We start from the raw sequence: 19,279 nt of genomic DNA on the forward strand, positions 1-19,279 counted from the left end.
CCTTCAACCATTTCCATCCACCAGCAGCAACCACTGCTTCCCTCAATGCCACTTTTCCACCAGTCACCTCCACTGGGGCTTTTTACCTATATCTTCCAGTAGTTTCACCTCCTTAAATTCACTCAGTTAATCAGCACAGTGAGCCTTCATCATGAGCTCCCATTTTAACATTCCCAGTCTCTGAGCTGTCCCTCACCATATTTCTACTTCACCCTTAGAAGGAAAGGAAACCACCCAGTTTTCTCTGTTTTGTGAGGGCCACAGGCTGGGAAATTACCTTATCAGTACTTGTTTAACTTTAGTTCCAGGACTTTGGTGGCTCAAGGCTGAGGGGAAGCATGGGTGGGGGTGGAGGGCAGGGCAGATGACCAGCAGGAGTTGGGTGCAGGGTGGGGTACCAGTCTTCAGACTGGTGGGGTCGAGCAAAGGAACCACCACTAGAGGGCTGGGAGGGAAGGGCATGGTTGTAGGGGTGAGGGAAGCAGGTCATTGAGGGAGGTGGTGTTGGGTAGGAGTAGGGGCAAGCAGGGCGCTCAGGCAAGAAACCGGAGAAGGTGGCAGGAGACAGATGGGCCAGTGGCTGGAGCAGTGACCTCTCTTGTTTCCTCTGCTTAGCTCTGCGGTTCTGGAACCAGACCTGAGGAGGGAGAATAGCCACATCAGAGCCTCTCTCTCAAATAGGTGGCATTGTCATATGCGGCTACAGACGTATAGGGCATAAGACTCCCCCACATCCCCAGAGGAAGTAAAGCTCTTGCAGAAGGCATAGTTGAACCAGGACTAGTGACAAAGCAAGACCCACACCATTCCCCCATTCCATGTCTAAATTTGCCCTGCTACAACTTTGGGTGAGTAAGAAATGTCAACTTGTAAAAAGAAAGAGATAAACATGACACAGTGGCATTTCACCTCCACAGAGAATGGGAAATTTCCGCTAGGGTTATTAGAGACTAAGACTATGGATGAGTTTAATTGTTACAGACCAGGTTAGATTTAGGGTACAGTTTATTCTTAAGATTAACTAACTCTATGGTTAGAATTGAGCATCAGGTTGAGTTTCAAGGCCATGGTTAGGGACAAGGTTGCATACGTGTGTGAATAGTTAGGATTGAATTTCTGTTGGAGTTCACATCACTGTTACGGTTGGGGTTTGATATTGAAATTCAAGTTAGATTAGGTTAGCTCCAAGGTTAAACTCAAGTGACATTCCTGATGTAGATGAGGTTATGCTGACTCTTGGGTAAGACTCTGTTCTGGTGAACATTTGGGTTAGGGTTATAGTGCCCTGAGAATTTATGCCCCAGTAGTTGCCAATCACCGAATCTGCATTTCTTCAGGGGATGGTAGGGGGAGGATCCTGGGCCATCACCTGGATTCTGGCCTCGCTGAGGCCTGTGTCCCGGGCGAGGCCTTCTCGGGCCCAAATGTCAGGGTACTGGTCCCTCCCAAAAGCTGACTCCAGCTGTTCCAAGTGCGCTGGACTGAAGGTGGTGCGGTGGCGGCGCCGGGAGTGTGGGCGACCCCTCTGTTCTCCTTGCGAGCAAAGACTTGGTCTCCCCACTCTTACACCAGAGAGGTTCCTGTAGGGCTGAGTGCTCATGTCTGAGAAGGAGGGGGGAGGGAGAGTTTGCTGCCGCATGGACCACCCATCCATCCCAGACCACATATGCTGGAACCCCCAGATTCTACTAGGACCCAGTGTGTTGCTCATACACTCTGCCCTGACCAGAAATTCTTCAGCTTTCAGAATTAGCTGAATCCAGCTCAGCCTTGGCCCTGCTTCACTTCTGAGTCCCCTAACCCATGCTGCCCTCTCGACATGAAGTCCGCCCCTCAGACTCACTTGTCCTGAGCACTCACGCTCCCTCTGCCTCACTTCTGCACCTTGTGCCCACTACCTATTACACACCCCCGGATGCATCCCCATGTAAGGCATGCCCCTCCATAGCCTTTCACCTCTCTCAGCACACATACCACCTTCTTGGGTCTCACCCTGTGGATCTCCTATTCACTCTGACAACCTAACAAACTGCCCAGGTCTCTGTCTAAGACCCCTATTAGTTGCTCCCTGCTCTCATGGTTCACATGCAACTTAAACCTTTATATTGTTCCCATTGTCCTATTCCCTCTACCTGGGAAGATGAAACATTCCTCACTCTTCTACTCAGACACACCCTCCTCACACATACATTTCATCTTCTCCCCTATCCCAGTCCTGGCCTGGCCACCAGGCTGCAGGAACCTGAGCTCGTGGGAAAGGCTTGCCTCTTCTCCCTACAGGCTCACTAAGCCCCCACACTAATTAGTCTGAGAGCCAGCTAGGGAATAGAGAACAGGAGCAAAAGGAAACACCTGGGAGGCACACACAGAGAAAAGATATCTGGAGGATCCCATCCCCATGGGGACCCAGTGAGTAGTCCCTACCCAGTGCTCACTGACCACCTTAGCCCCCTGCTCTCCTCGGATCCAAAGCCCTGGACCCTCCAAATCTCTTCCTTGGAGAAAACAGTGCAGTGGGCAAACTGAGGTCAGGAGTGAGGAGACAGATTTCAGCTCTGCCTCTGCCCCTTCCTCATCAGTCAGGGCCTCAGTGTGCCACTCTGTAAAGCAAAGGAGTTGTATCACCCCATGTATTCTAAGACTCCCTTGTTTTAAACATTCTAGGATTCTGTTTTTTTATTTCTCCTCTTCACTCTCCTCGTGGCGAACCATTGGCCCATGGAGCCTGGGCATGGAGAATGCACACCTGCTGCTTCCTCAGGACCACCCCAGAGATTCACTCACCCACCGTGGAGGTCGAAGTCCCAACGGCTGCGTAGCCCTCGGGCCAGAGACTGCTGCAAACTCGCCCCTTCTTTTGTTTACCCTGCTCACTCTTCCCTTCTGCATCCATGGCTCACAACAAAGACCAAAGACAGCCCAGTCTCGTGTCCCTGAGTCTCTGATTTTGGATCAGTCTTTCTCTGGTTCTGTTCCCCTCTATGCCTTGTATATCACTGTTTTCCCCCTGTCTATACCTCTCTCTGAATCTCTCTCCCTGTGTAGCTATAGATAGAACTTTTTCCCCCTCTCTCCTTTTTTCTAACTTTTATTTCTATTTCTAATTCCCCATTCCTTTGCTTATCATCTCATTCTGCCTTGTCCTCACCCTGTTTCTCTTAGTCTCCACTTTTCTCCCCCTGCCCCTTCTCTCTGGGATGCTGTTCTCTCCTTTTGCTCTCAGCTGCCTACTTTCCCAGCTTGCAATCCCACACTAACTCTTTCTCCCTGAGCCTTGGAGGAGTGACCTGTTCCTCACCCCTGTGGGCCCATCCAATCATTGCCTGGTCACCAGAGCCCTCATCATCAGGGGAGGATCACAAGCCGGATGAAGGAAGGTGCTCTGTTGGAGGGTCCAGGGACTGGGGCCAAGAGCTCATATTCCCAGAGGACCAAATTCTTTTGTCCTGTTAAATCGCCTCCTGGGAGCAGGCAGGGGAAGGAAGAGAAAATACATTCCTCTTGAGACCCCTCCTCAGAACCTCATCATGAGAGGAGAAGGAGAGGGTGTGCAAATGGAGACCAGGAGTAGGGCCTGCCTTGTGTCTCGGTATGTGGGTGATTCCCAAAAACTTCTTTCCAGGAAACTAAAAAACTAAAAAACACAAGTACATTCTGGCCCCTCATAGATATCCTGATTCTCAGAATACACTGGACACCCCGTCAGGACAACCTGAACCATAGGATGAGTCTCCTGGACACCACAGTTCTCAAGTACTTTCTGCTTTCCTCTCCGAAATGTCACCTTCTCATTCACCCAGAATCCCCCAGGACTCCATGACCTTCCAAGGTCACCCAGCTATTCAGAGAGCACTTACCTCAAGAGCATCTGTATTCTAGGTGCATCCTGATCTCCCTGGACCTCAGGACTCTGCAGAAGACTGAGATTCCCATGACATCCTGACCACCTGATTCTTCAAGGAAACCCTGACATACCCAGCATCCTTGAGCAGTCAGGACACCCTGATACATGCAGTACTCTGCTTCTTGAGATTACTTAGATCTAAGAAGTACATTCTGACATCCTTGGGACATCCTGACCCTTTAAAGACAGCACAATACCCTAGGACTCTAGGGTCCTTTAGGACACACTGAAACCTAGAGCATTCAACCTCAACTAGGAGATTATCCCTGTCCCCCGCCATGAAGTTCTGAAGTGTCAGAATAGACTGAATCAATGAGGGCACCCTAATCCCCTTGGAACACACTGTACTCATAAGACTGTCTGATCCCCAAGGTTATGATAATCCTTCACACACATCCTTTAAAAGAACAATTTAAGACAGAAAAACATGGTAATCTTCCAGGATCCTGAGGAAAGCCATGGATCAGAAGTATAAGTAACACATGAGAGCTTGTTAGAAATGCAAAATTTGAGGCCCCACTTCAGTCCTACTGAATCAGCATATTCACTGTAACAAGATCCCAAAGAAAACTGACTGTACACTTGTCTTCATCAGCTCTGGCTGCCATAACAAAATACCAAAGGCAAGGTGGCTAAAACAACAGATATCTATTTCTCACAGTTCAGCAGGCTGAGAAGTCCATGATTAAGATGTCAGTTGATTCAGTTTCTGAGAGCCTTTTCCTGGGTTAGACAGCCACCTTCTGTGTCTTCACAAGACAGAAAGAGAACTCAGTCCTGGTCTCTTTTCTATTCTTATAAAGACACTACTCTCATCTTGGGGCCTCACCCTCATGATCTCACTTAACCCTAATCACCTCCCAAAGGCCCCACCTCCAAATATCATTGCATCACATTGAGGTTAGGACTCAACATATGAAGTGGTAGGGAGACACAAACATTCAGGTCATAACAACATAAAAGTCGAGAAGCACTGATTCAAATGCCAACCCCTCTCCCCCTACCCCAGGGTATACTGTGACCTCCTAGAGAAACCCGAGCTGCATGACAGCTCTGCCTCCCAAGATTCAAGTAGTCAACTTGGATCCACAAGCACACACTGAATTCCAATACTCTTGCTGCCTGAAAATAGCCTAACCCTATAAGGGAACTCTGACCAGCCATCCAAAACAGCCTGATGATCCCAGGACACTCTGATATTACAAAGAAACTCTGACCTACAACCCTGCTCCCCAAGACATTGAGACACTACAGGTTTGACTTGACATCCCAAGATACCATTATTTCCTAGGAGGCTGAGGAGGAGTTTGTTTTCCAGGGCATCCTGATTCCCACTCCCAACCCTGACCTCCAAGGAAGCCTGATACCCAGGGTTCTCTCACCCTACAAGAGTCAGGATGGTGTGGTGGGGAAGAATACAGGTTCTGAAGCCAGGCTGCCCTGGGTTCAAATATCAGCTATACCACTTACTAACTATATGAAACCGGGCTCATTACTTTTTATCTGCTCCTCAGCTTTATCATCAAGGGATAATAATAGTCAATTCTCTTTATATAAGTAGTTTTGTTCCATAAAGTCATGATAAACACTGAATTAGTGAATACTGAACCGCATGCTGCAGAGAGGTTGGGCCCATGAGCCATGGCCGCTGAGTCTGCGCGTCCTGAGCCTGTGCTCCGCAACGGGAGAGGCCACAACAGTGAGAGGTCCGCATACTGCAAAAAAAAAAAAAAAAAAAAAAAAATCTTTGGGAACTTGGATTACATAAATATGTCTTAGCTATGACACCAAAAGACCTTATATAAATGAACAAACAGGTAAATTGAACATCAAAGTTAAGAACTTCTGCTCTTCAAAATACACTGATAATGAATTAAAAGACAAGTTACATACTGTAAGAAAATATTTGCAAATCATATATCTAATAAGAACATTTATCTGCTAATTCATATATCTGATAAATGATAACTATGCCCAATATACAAATTCAAGAATGTAAAGACAAACAATGTAATTTTTTAAAATGCAAAAAATTTGAACAGACAATTCACCAAGAAATATATGCAATACAGCCACCTTGGAAAAGAGTTTGGCAGTTTCTTAAAAATGTTAATTTCTTAAAATGATCCAGACTTTCCTCTTCTAGCTAATTAATCCAAGAGAAGAAAAAGCATTGATCCATACCAAGTCTTGTAGTTGAATGTTGCTAGCAGCTTTATTTCTAAGAGACGACACAAGTCTTCATAGACAGGAGCTTGTATGAGCAGTTGTGGTATAGCCGTGAAATGGAATATTACCAGCAATAAAAAGGAATAAACTACAGCTACAGCATGGATGAATCTCAAAACAATTATGCTAAATTAAAGAAGCCAGACAAAAGTGTACATGTTATTTCATTTCTGCAAAACCCAAGAACAAAAGTTGGCAAAGCACAGCCTATAAGCAAAATCCAGCCCTCTGCCTTGTTTTTTCTTTTTTTTAACAAGTTCTTTAGAACATAGCCATCATCATTCTTTTCATATCTATGGCTGCTCTCCTTCTACAATGCGAGAGGTGACATTGCAACATCTTAGAGTACTCAGTAACTGGCATTTTACAGTAAAAATTTGCTGACTCTTGCTTTAGTGTACGTGTTTAAGTACATAGAAAATACAATGGAATCTACAGAAACATTCCTAGAATTAATAAGCTAATTTCAGAGTACAAGGTAAATACGCAAAATCAACTCTGTTTCTATATGTTAGCAATACAAGATTAGAATTTAATCCTCCCCAAATTAATCAACAGATTCAATACAACCCAATCAAAATCTTAACAATTTTAAAGAAATCAACAAGCTGATTTAAAGGTTTATAATGAAAAGCAAAGGACCTAAAATAACATAAAACCTTGAAAATGAAGATCAAGTTCAGATCACTTACATTATTGATTTCAACATTTAACAGAAAGATTCAATAATCATGACAGTATGGTATTGGCGTTAGAAAAACATAGAAATGAATGGAACACACAGAAACTCCAGAAAGAGAATTGAATTTCAACAAAGGTGCAAGTATAATTCAATATGGAAACAGAAATCTTTTTAGCAGGTGATGCTGGAACAGCTGGTTATCAGTATAATAAAAACTAACTCTATTTTTTACCTCACATCATATTCACTCACGGAAATGAATCAGAGTTAAAGACAAAATTCTATTAAACTACTGGAAGAAAACATGGTACAAAATATTTGTTACACTGACTTAGGCAAAGATTTCATGAATAGGACATAAAAGCATAACTTTAAGGGGAAAGAGTGATAAGATGAACATTAAAATTAATTTTTTCCCTTCATAAGGCATAAGAAAATTAAAAGCAAACCAGAAACTGGGAGAAAATATTTGCAAAATTTACAATTGAGTCCAGAAAGAAAACAAACTTACAACTGAAAAATGAGAAGAAAAACAACTCAATAAAACTCCGCAAACAACCCATTAAAAATGGGGAAAATATATCAACATAACTTCACAAAAGAAGATATATGAATAGATGATAAGTATAATATGCTCAACATCACTAGTTAACAGGAAAATGCAAATTAAACCCACAATGACATATTATTATACATTCAGTAGAATAGTTTATGTTAAAAAGACTAACAATACCCAGTGTTGATAAGGATGTGTAACAATTAAAACTCTCAAATATTGCTGATAGGAATGCAAACTGTACAGCTATTTTTTGCAAAAACAGTATTGCAGTATCTTATAAAGTTAAAACATTTACCATAAAACCCAGTAATCACATTCCAAGAAAAATGAAAACATATGGCCACACACAAACTTCTACAGAAATGTACATGGTGGTATTATATACACATTGTATACCTATATAGAGCTATGCATACATATTTATACATAATAGTTCTAAACTGGAAACAAACCAATTTCCTCAACTGTTGAATGGTTATAAAAATTGTGGATCTCCTTGCTATGGAATATACTTCACAGGAATGAAAAGGAACACAATGTTAATAAATGCAACAAATTTGTGATACATTGACAACATGGATTAATCTCAAAAGCATTATGCTAAGTGAAAGAATTCAAACACAAAAGACCACATACTGTATGATTCCATTTATATTAAATTCTAGGAAACACAAAAGTGTAGTGGAAGAAAGCAGATCAGTGATTACCTGATCATGGGAGGGTGCTAACTACAAAGGGAAACAAGAAAACTTTTTAGGGTGATATAACTGTTGTGTTTCTTATTGTGATAGTGGTTACATGACAACATGATTTTAAAATTCATTGAAGTGTAACTTAAATGGGTAATGTTTATTATCTATCAATTATAACTCAACCCCCCCCAAAATTAATTTCACAATATGGGAAGAAAAGAGACATAAAAATTAAGCAAATGAAAAAAAATGCAATTATTTTTTAAAAATAGGCAATTATTAACTTCAGGAACATTCAAAAGTTGTGCAAGGAAAAACAAAAAAGATTAGTACACTGACAGTGTATAACAGAGTCAGAAAGTCAATAATAGATATTGACATACCTCCAAATTGTGATGTACCTATAATTGGAGCATTTGAGGAAGAGGAAAAGGGATGGTGAAGTGGTATTAACTCATCATCTGTCAAAATGGGAAGACAGTGTATTGTAAATCAATGAACAAAAATAGCATTATAAGCATATTATTTAGAAACATATAAAAGTATATTGGGAAGTTGGATCATGGAGTGGAAAGATAGGTAGGAACTACCTTTCTCATTTAAAGACGTTTAACTTTTAAAGCTATGTTAATATATTTATTTGACTAAAATAATTTTAAAATAAAAATTATTGATTAAATACTTGACTTATTCAGTTTTTATATTCCTTTATTATTAATAAGAGCATTTAAGGCTATTTTCGCGTAGATTTTTATATTTTTTTCTCTAATTTATGATGATTTGGTTTTTGTTTTGTTTTGTTTTGTTTTTGGCGTAATGTAGGACTATTTGCCATGCCCCGAGGCAATACTTTCCATTGAAATCGCCTCATGGGTTCCTTAAAATTTAAGGAAGGCAAGCTAAAAGCAAAATGTTTTCTATCTTCAGGAAACAAAGAAATAGTGAAAAAACAATCTTTTAAATCTATAACTAAAAGATGATAATTGTGTGGTATGACTGTTGGAGAGGGTAGGCCTGGTTGAAGAGTTCCCATTATTAGCATAGTTTTATTGACAGCTCTTAGATCCTGTAATAACCTATGTTTTTCAGATTTTCTTTGTCTTTTTTTAATGGTGATTTTTTTTTACATCTTTATTGGAGTATAATTGCTTTACAACGGTGTGTTAGTTTCTGCTTTATAACAAAGTGAATCAGTAATACATATACATATGCTCCCGTATCTCTTCCCTCTTGCGTCTCCCTCCCTCCCACCCTCCCTATCCCACCCCTCCAGGCTGGTAAATGTTTTAACTTTCTGTAAGAGTTGCTCCACGTGTAGATGTATTTCTGGTGTATCTGTGGGGAGGAAGGTGATCTCCGCGTCTTACTCTTCTGCCATCTTCCCCTCCCTCTCTGCCATATTTTTAAATTAACTACTTGATCTATCAAATTCTGGGAATTGTATATTAAAATCCATCATTAAGACAATCAACTTCTTTAAAAAATTTTTATAAACTTTTGCCTAACCTATCTCTATTATGCATTGCTTACATTGCTATAGCAAACAGTTGCTACATTGTTTTGTTTGATTTCATAACTGTGATTAAGTTTTATGAATTTGTCCTTTGTTATAAAATATTCCTCTTTTGTGATTTATCCCTGTAGTTGACTTAATTATTGCTTTGTCTGTAATTAATCACGCCACCAATGTTCTCTAATTTTTGCACTTGCCTAAAACATCTTTGCCCAATTTCATATTTGTGTTCTTTCTTTTTTAAAAATTGGTTTTAAAACTCACTTTGTAAAAATTTTGCTATGTATATGCACACAAATAGAAACTTAAAAATACACACCCAAGTTCAATAGCCAACAGATATTATTTAGATGACCACATATATAGCCCACACCCAGTATTCCCTACCCCCGTCCACAGGCCAGCATTTCTAAGTGGTACCTCTGGTTTCCTATGTCAGGTACACAGCAACTATTACAGAGATTAATTGAGACAGAATTTAGGTTCTGTTCTTAGACATTACTTTCTTACTATAAATTGACAAACATTTTATTTGAAAGAAGAAAGAGTACAGAGTCCTAAAGACTTAAGGATTATACAAAAGGGAGTCCCTGTAGAATAAAGAATGGAGCTACCATGAATATCTGTGGTCCAATTTCACTGGCTTCACAATTTTTCTTCAGGTTAATTCTGAGCACAGAGCAACGGACCAAGTATATTTTGTCTGTGACATGGGCATGAGATGTACTTGATGCAATGGGAAGCAACAACTCTGAGCACTAAACTGATTTCCCCTCAGGCTGAGATATCTGTATCCAGAGAGGATAGAAACAAAGAACAGTTAGTAAGTGTGCCTTTAATGAGGAGCTGTGGGGAATCCACCTTAGAGGCACCTGTCTGGATCTAAGTGTTCTCCAGTGAGAAAAGCTTTCTTACTCCCCCACTAGCTGTGACTTTCTCGTGATTCAGGGTCAAGCAAGGAGCCAGTGGAGACAGGGGTCCCATGATAGCGTCAAGCAAGGAGCCAGTGGAGACAGGGGTCCCATGATAGCGTCAAGCAAGGAGCCAACGGAGACAGGGGTCCCATGATAGCCTCTCACAGCAGCAGAGCAGCCAGGTAAGAAAATCTTGGAAAGCAGGTGAGGACACAGATCTCCAACAAAGACAGATTCACACAGACAAAAACACATACATTTACATTTGGAGAAACACACACTAAATTCTTCAGCATCTCACCAAGTTCAAACGGGAAACATCACCTGGTTTAACATGTACAAGCCTTTCCTCTTTCAGGATGGACTGCCCATTACAGAATAGAGCAAGCATGTTTCCAAGGTGGAAATAGAAAATTAAGCAGTGGGAAAGGAAAGAGTTAACTAAGGGCAGCAGTGCTAAGATCAGTGATGGCAGGCTCTTCGAAATTCTGGCCAAAGCTCCAAGCCAAGAGCCACCCTCCTTCCTCACAAAAGAGACTCTTCTGTCAGACATTCAAGACCCTCTTATTCTGCCCTTAATCTCCACCGTTTTATTAGTTGCTTCCCTGTGTACCTTCATTCTGGTCTATGACCACATTACAGAAGTGTCTCAGAAGGAGGTTGCTTGGATGCTACATGGAACCCCACAGAGGGGGTCAGCTTGACCTGGGGTCCAGGCACTAAGCATCCTCAGTTTTAAGGTCCAGGAACACAAACACTCAATGCTGCAAAACATCAGATGTCTCAGAGACAGTCACAAACTAAAGAGACTTGCAAGGGAGTATGAAACCAGGCCCTCTTACCATATTGACTTGGGGGTTGGGGGCAACGTTGATTGTACTCCTGATAGGACTATCCCAGCAAACATTGACAAGAAGTGGCTAACCTTAATGCTGGCAGATCTCTCGACATAGAGTCTGGGTTATTTAGAGCCTGTAGACCTGTTTTTGCCTTTGCCAGTTCCCAGACAATAGGAAAACCCTACCACCATCCTGCTATACGACTTTCACCTTCTACTACCATCTCCATTACGGGAAATAGCTTATAATTAAGACCCTAATATCAATATCTACTCTTTGGAGCACAATGATAAAGTTGGCACAAATATTGTTTTGGTTTTTCCTTGATGCAACCTCTGTACCCCCCACTTCTACATTCTACATCCTTTCCCTGAAGTACCTTCTTTCAATAGCTCTGGGTACTGCCAACTACTGCCTTTCTACCTTTTAATTCTGTGATATAATTTGTAGGAAAAATGGCTTCAGATCTCAGAATTTTCCATTGGTTTTACTAATTTAACTCTCAAAATGCTAGGATAATTTATAGTCACCATACTATATACATCCTGCAACCACTCTCCTAAAAGTATAGCCTGTGACATCCTTTATCTCAGTCAGTCAAGACATTTAACCTGTAAATCTCCTCCCCTGAAATGCCATCTCCTCTCCTCTTTACTATTTGAATACTGTGAATTCTTACAGATTCAAAATACTCTGACTCTTCCTGACTGCATTAATTCCCTAAGGCTGGGATTATCACTTGGATATGCCCCATGACTTTACTTTCTTTATGAATCTCATTTTCCTCTTTAAAAATAATACCGAATACCAGTGATCCTGTTTTGGCAAGCACAGGGAGAAAAGAAGTCTCTTCATAGAATCCAGTACATTGCAAACTCACTAGCATGCTTAGCTCATCCAAGCCAATATTTGTGAGCTACTGCAATGACATTTTGATGCTATCCAGTTACAAGGTTGAGGGAAAACTGCCAGGCAGATCCTTCAATGCCTAGAAGTAGTATAATCCTGAGAAAATAAGAGAGATCCAGAATGAATTTGAGTGAGTTGTATAAAGTTATTCTGGTAAAAGAACTTACAACTTTAAACAAATAACTAAATCTCATTGCTTCATTCTTCCCTTCTGCTTAATGAAGCTTGTTATTTTTTAAATTTACATATTTCAAATCTGTAAGAAAGGTATGTAAAGCAGGAAGACACTGCCTGGCACTTGGTTATAGTCTCAATAAATGGTTGATAATTGAAACTTGGAAGTAAAACTAGGGAGGAATATAAAGAAAAGGGCATTTCAGCTGTTTCAAGACTATAAATGGTATGCGTTCTTTCAATCTAATCTGTCATCACCTAATTTCTCTGAATTCCAGATTCTTCATCTCTGATTCTTCTTCTCAGGGTCCTCATTTATGAATGATGGATTACTGAAGTTCCCTGGTGGCCTAGTCGTTAGGATTCCAGGTTTTTACTGCTGTGACCCAGGTTCAATACCTGGCCGGGGAACTGAGATCTCACAAGCCATGTGAGACGGCAAAAAAAAAAAAAAAAAAAAAAAAAAATATATATATATATATATATATATAAATGATATGGATTAAAAGAAATTGTGTATGTGAAAATAACTTGTATATACCAGATATTCATTAACTGTTAGTTAAGTATGAATTAAGCTGCATGAAATCAAAGATAATTAAACACAAAATAAAATTATAGAAATTAACCAGCTATTTATTTCATTAAAACTCGTTTTCATAGAATTATTTAATGTGAATTAATTCTCAATGACAAAACAGTATCATTAAAAATTTGCTCAAATTATGACATTATCAATCTCATCTACTTTTATATTTGAAATGTTATTAATTAAGAAATAAATTTTGGATCTGGTACCATTAACAAATTGTAGGGCTTCCCTGGTGGTGCAGTGGTTGAGAGTCTGCCTGCCGATGCAGGGGACATGGGTTCATGCCCCGGTCCGGGAAGATCCCACATGCCGCAGAGCGGCTAGGCCTGTGAGCCATGGCCGCTGAGCCTGTGCGTCCGGAGCCTGTGCTCCGCAACGGAAGAGGCCACAACAGTGAGAGGTCCTCGTACTGCAAAAAAAAAAAAAATTGTAATCTCTAAACAATATATGGAGCCCAATTAAATAAATATTTCCTTTAACTTTTGACCACATTTTCTCCCCTGCAGAAATAGGCAGAAACAATCAGACTGGAGTCACAGAATTCATTCTCCTGGGACTCTCTGGGCAGTCAGAGCAGGAGGAGGTTCTCTTTGGGCTGTTCTTGTGGATGTACCTGGTCACCCTCATTGGGAACTTTCTCATTGTTTTGGCTATCAGCTGTGACATCTCCAAACACCCATGTACTTCTTCTTGGCCAACCTCTCCTGTGTTAACATCTGCTTTTCATCAGTCACAATCCCCACGATGCTGGTGAATCACATACTGGGAAACAAGTCTATCTCCTACATGGAATGTATGACCCAGATCTACTTCTTCATCATTTTCATCAACATGGATGGGTTCCTCCTGAGTGTGATGGCCTATGATGATTATACTGTCATCTGTTGCCCACTCCACTACACCATGATCATGAAGCCCAAACTCTGTGTCCTTCTGGTGGCTGCATCTCAGGTCAGTACAAATCTGCATGCTCTCCTACACACTCTTTTCATGGTTCAACTCACATTTTGTTCCAACAATGCTGTGTATCACTTTTTCTGTGACCCTTATCTTATTCTAAAACTCTCTTGTTTGAATACCTTTATCAGTGACCTGATGGTATTCACTGTGGGTGAATTGGTATTTATGACACAATTTATATGTATCATCATTTCATATGATTACATCTTCTCTAATATACTGAAGTTGCCATCTGGCCATGGAATAAGGAAAAACTTGTCCCCGTGTGGATTCCATGTCACTGTGGTCTCTCACTTCTATGGGGCAATCCTGGGGGTCTATAAGCACCCTTCATCCTCCTACTCAGTACAAGATGTGTTGACTACTGTCATCTTCACAGTGGTGACTCCCCTCATCAATCCCTTCATCTGCAGCCTGAGAAATCATGACACAAAGGGAGCTTTAAGGAAACTAATTTTATATTCTATACTTTAAAAATTTTAGAATTGCGAGGACTCTTGGATAGCATACATTTTTTCATTTTACAAACCAAGAAACTGAGTCCCTATAGGTGTAAATTTACCTATGACTATTCCTCTAATTAATGATATGTTATCATGGTCATGCTTTCAAATATGAGGCTGATAGGTGCTCATAAGTCATAAAACCATTAGTTATCTATAAAAAGGTATGATTTTAAAACATTCATTTTAAAGACAACAAAAATTCAGGAAAAGACAGGATTGCGTCCAGCAACCCTATAAGACCGTGGCTACCATATGGTCTGAGAATTTCAGAAAACTTTAGAGCTGGCTCTCCTCAGTGTCACCTGTCCTCTATGGCCTTACATTAGGAGATGTTAAATTATCCCCAATTTACTGAGTCACAGAAAAGTTACCTTTTCCAGGACTGTACAACTGGCAATTATTGGTTACAAATGGTCCTGTTACTTTCAGGGTCTTTTGTCATTACTGAATTAGTTAATTTTTCCTCTCTCCTAGGCTCAATTCCTACCCTCACCTCTCACAGCTCAGAACCTACCCCTGCACTATTCTTCTTCCCCCACCACCAATCTAACTTTTTGGTGCTTTATTGCCTGGCATGGGTGTCAGGGATGAGTATCAGAGGGTGAGCCTCAGACAGTAGCTAGACTTCCTCATATAAATCTCGGTATCCCTTCAAATTTAGATGTGCTAAGAGAAGCAGAGGTTCCCTTAATGCTAAAGTGTCCAGAGTTACTATAGCACCTTAGGAACATGAAAACATGAATTAATTACAGGATTTGGATTAGAACCCAGAAATTCTGACGCCAAGTCCAGAATTTGTTCCAATCCATGGGGCAAGTTTCCAGGAGCCCTTGCCTCTTTTCCTACTGTACATCTGAGGGTTCCCACCTCGTCTTCCTTTGTGTCCAGAGAACACTCACCTAAATCTCCAGTGGTCATTCTTCAATAGCCTTCAATTCCTCATTGGCCTTCTCTCCTTTCTCAATCTTCTCTTATCTCGTGAAAAATCAGTACTCATTGTGCTCACTATCACCTCCTTTCCCTCGTGGTCCCAACACTGACCAGCTCTTACCATGAGCACAGCAACAGGCTTATAGTGGTTCTGACTGCCTCCTGCCTCCCCCTACACATACCTGTCCTGCACACAGAATCAGTTTAATCCTCCTAAAACATTGATGGCATCCTGTCAGCCAATCCTTATAGAAATATTGAAGAGGCCAGGATAAATCCAAGTATTACCTTCCAATACAATGCCCAAGATGACTTGGCCCTGAGCCATACTTACAACTTTGTCATCAACTCACATAATTATATGTTCCATGACTTTCTCCTAATTCTCTTCCTCTTTCTTTCATTCATCTGCTGAAAGACTCCCTTGATTTTTTTAAGACTCTAATAATCGTGCATTCCCCTTAACTCCTTTACTAATTACATCTCACAGGCGTGTACTGAGCACACAGCATAGTTCTTCTTGGATGTAGTAAATGAGCTCCCAAATGTATGTTGGTGCCAGTGGGAACCTGACTACATGTGATAAAATCAATGTAGTGTTCAGAACTGTTGTTTTATTTTAGAAGTAGTTTAGTGCAAATGTTTGAGATATAATAACATGGACTAATGTTGGTATTTAAGGTCACGTGACTCATTTTGGTCTCATCATATTCTTCCTTGTATTACCCATATCTGCATACATGTCTCCTCTGGTTATTACATTACATATTCACTTTGATAAAATACCATAGATTATACATGGGCACATCCCATACAATGCTCAGTAGAGTTTTTGTTCATCCCAAATAATCATGTATTGAAAAATCACTGATGATGTGGTAGGCAAGTCTAATGGGAAACTGGGAAGTGAACATTCCTAGACACAAAAAAATCAGAAGGGTAAAAATTTAAATCTAGGAACTAAAGTACTGAGAAGGTTACTCCAGAACACAGAAAGATTTCAATGCATTTTGGGACCCAAAGAAGCAGCAGGGTTGAATGAAAAGAGCCATGTTTGGGATATAGTTTTATTGCTCATCCCTCTCTCCCTCAATTCTCAGTCAAAAGTTGGCTGTGAGAAGGAGCATGAGAATAGAGAGAAATCAGTGAACTTACAATAGGGTACAAAGTCAAAGGGAAAATCAGTCTCTATCTACATGGTCCCCACTCGTTCATCTCAGGTGAGAAATCATCATTCACCAGACAGAAGATCCTGTCTGAAGGGGAAAAGAAATCTCAGCAGTGTCGTGTTAGCAGAAAGAGGAAAGGCCTCTGTCTTGCTCAGACTGGCTGTTGTGTGAAAGGTTATTATGCTGTTTAATTCTACCAGAGCCTCAAATCTTTAATCCTCCTACTGCTGGGGACCACCTTCAACTCCATCTTCACTGGCTCCTTGCATTACTTCAACCACTTAAGGGGAATGAAGGGGAAATAAGAAAAGGGGTTTACTCTAGGTCCAGCCTCTGTTGTGGTTTCCTGCATGTGAGAGTCACACATGACATGAAGTGGTCATAAATTAAAGCTCAGCCTCATGCAGGGCTTCTGTGCCCTCTCCCCATAGAAGCAAAGCAGTGCCAGGCTAGCAGAGTACCCCCTGGGAGCAGCCAGGAAACCAGGATTGTGTCTGGGAATTCACCCTCCAGGGCCTGAGTTAGCAGAGGCCAGGCCTGTGCCAGGAGCCTCTTCTCTGCAGCTGGGACTCCCTAAAGGCACCACTCCCACTTCGCCACAGGCAACTTCCATCTAGCACTAGTTAGCCAACAGGGAACAGCTCTTTGTGAGACAATTAAAACCATTTGGACCCAAACCACTTAGAGGGGTGGGATAGGGAGGGTGGGAGGGAAGTGAACGCAAGAGGGAAGAGATGTGGGAACATATGTATATGTATAACTGATTCACTTTGTTATAAAGCAGAAACTAACACACCATTGTAAAGGAATTATACTCCAATAAAGATGTTAAAAAAAAACAACAAAAACAGGGCTTCCCTGGTGGCGCAGTGGTTGAGAGTCTGCCTGCTGATGCAGGGGACATGGGTTCGTGCCCCGGTCCGGGAAGATCCCACATGCTGCGGAGCGGCTAGGCCGATGAGCCATGGCCGATGAGCCATGGCCGCTGAGCCTGCGCGTCCGGAGCTTGTGCTCTGCAATGGGAGAGGCCACAACAGTGAGAGGCCCGCATACTGCAAAAACAAACAAAAAACCATTTGAAGAGAAAAGTTGGGCTTCACCTCAGTGAATGTTGAAATAAAGGCTCATCCTTCTTCCTGGCACATTTCCCCAGATACTGTTCTCCTTGGAGGGAACAAGGATTGCTCCACGTCACGGCCATTGGAGGTATTTTCAAGTTTCATGGAATCATTTTCCTCTAACTTGTCCTTCAAGTGTCTGTTCCAAGGCCACGGTTTCCATCAGAGTCCAGCACCATCTCTCATGAGCTGAAGAAGCCCTTCCTGCTAGTCCCCAGTTATTGTAGCCTAGTAGAGATTCTTAATGTTCTGCCTGTAATATCTTGTCTCCTTGTGCTTGAAGGCAGAAAGCTAGGCTTTATATGAACATTATCTATCACATTGTCAATTGGCCTTCAAGCAGATGACTTTGTTCTTGGCATTGACCTTTTGTCACTTGAATATTGAAAGCTGGCTATGTCTAATTTATGAACTCTGATTCCAACTGAATCTGGTTTTCTAGATTAACGTTTCATTTGTGAACCACACAGAGCTACACAGTGTATTGCCAAGCCCACCGTCAAAACAAGCCACCTTTTATTCATTCTAAACTTCAAGCATATCCTGTTGCTCGTCAAAAACTACTGGTTCAGGTTCATCGTGATTTCTAAATGTGAGATACAACTGATATAAAGGCACAAACTTGCCCCTGTATTGTGGGTAGATATATTTGCCAAGAAGGAGGTGAGGTTATTTTTGTTGCATGAAAGTAGCTGCACATGTCCCTTAAGAATTCAGACTTGATGATGCAGATCAAATCCCACAATACAAAGCCATGATTACAACACAAACTCCCTATAGAACCTAAAAAGAATTGCCTAGTGATCCAGTTGTTTCAAGAAATTTCTATCGTAAACAAATTCAGCTTATATCCTTTTTTTTTAAGGCATGTACATTGCTTTTATTTTTAGACACAATGCTATTGCACAGTTTTTAGACTACAGGATAGTGTAAACAATTTTTACATGCACTGCGAAACCAAAAACATTCACATGACTCGCTTTCTTGCGGTGGTCTGGAACTGAACACGCAGTATCACAAAAGTCTGCCTCTAACGCTAATGTTTCCTCCTTTATTTGCCCATAGAACTTAATTGCCTGCATTGTGCATTATTATTTTTTTTTTAAGGCACATTATCTTAGCACTTTTTTTTTTAACATCTTTATTGGGGTATAATTGCTTTACAATGGTGTGTTAGTTTCTGCTTTATAACAAAGTGAATCAGTTATACATATACATATGTTCTCATATCTCTTCCTTCTTGCATCTCCCTCCCTCCCACCCTCCCTATCCCACCCCTCCAGGCGGTCACAAAGCACCCAGCCGATATCCCTGTGCCATGCGGCTGCTTCCCACTAGCTACGTACCTTGTGTTTGTTAGTGTGTATATGTCCATGACTCTCTCTCGCCCTGTCACATCAGCTTATATCCTTAAAAATTGTCATAATGAAGCCAAAAGTAGTCTTGAGAAATCATATCTAATATAATATTTTGGTAAAGAAATCATTCAAAGCCAAATAGGTAAATTACTCTGACTTTACTACATGAAGTGTGGAGTAGAGGATCAGGAAGGAGGGAACAGGGACATGGTATAATACTGATGACATTTA

General features: G+C 41.1%; 2 protein-coding genes across 2 annotated transcripts; one reads left to right on the top strand and one right to left on the bottom strand.

Moving 5' to 3' along the window:
* Positions 1 to 298: 298 nt before the first annotated feature.
* PROP1 (PROP paired-like homeobox 1) lies at positions 299 to 2,893 on the bottom strand. The gene is made up of 3 exons (XM_060003298.1): positions 2,785 to 2,893; positions 1,370 to 1,602; positions 299 to 637 (listed from the first exon to the last, which is right to left on the bottom strand). The coding sequence occupies exons 1-3, from the start codon at positions 2,891 to 2,893 to the stop codon at positions 299 to 301; spliced, it is 681 nt and encodes a 226-aa protein (XP_059859281.1).
* Positions 2,894 to 12,361: 9,468 nt separating this feature from the next.
* On the top strand, positions 12,362 to 14,441 carry LOC132419392 (olfactory receptor 1f45-like). The gene is given in 3 exon segments (XM_060003299.1): positions 12,362 to 12,371; positions 13,514 to 13,669; positions 13,672 to 14,441. Coding segments are annotated over 3 exon segments (936 nt in total).
* Positions 14,442 to 19,279: the final 4,838 nt, after the last annotated feature.

The sequence above is a fragment of the Delphinus delphis genome, unplaced genomic scaffold (genome assembly GCF_949987515.2).
Source record: "Delphinus delphis unplaced genomic scaffold, mDelDel1.2 scaffold_122, whole genome shotgun sequence".
Taxonomy (NCBI): Eukaryota; Metazoa; Chordata; class Mammalia; order Artiodactyla; family Delphinidae; genus Delphinus; species Delphinus delphis.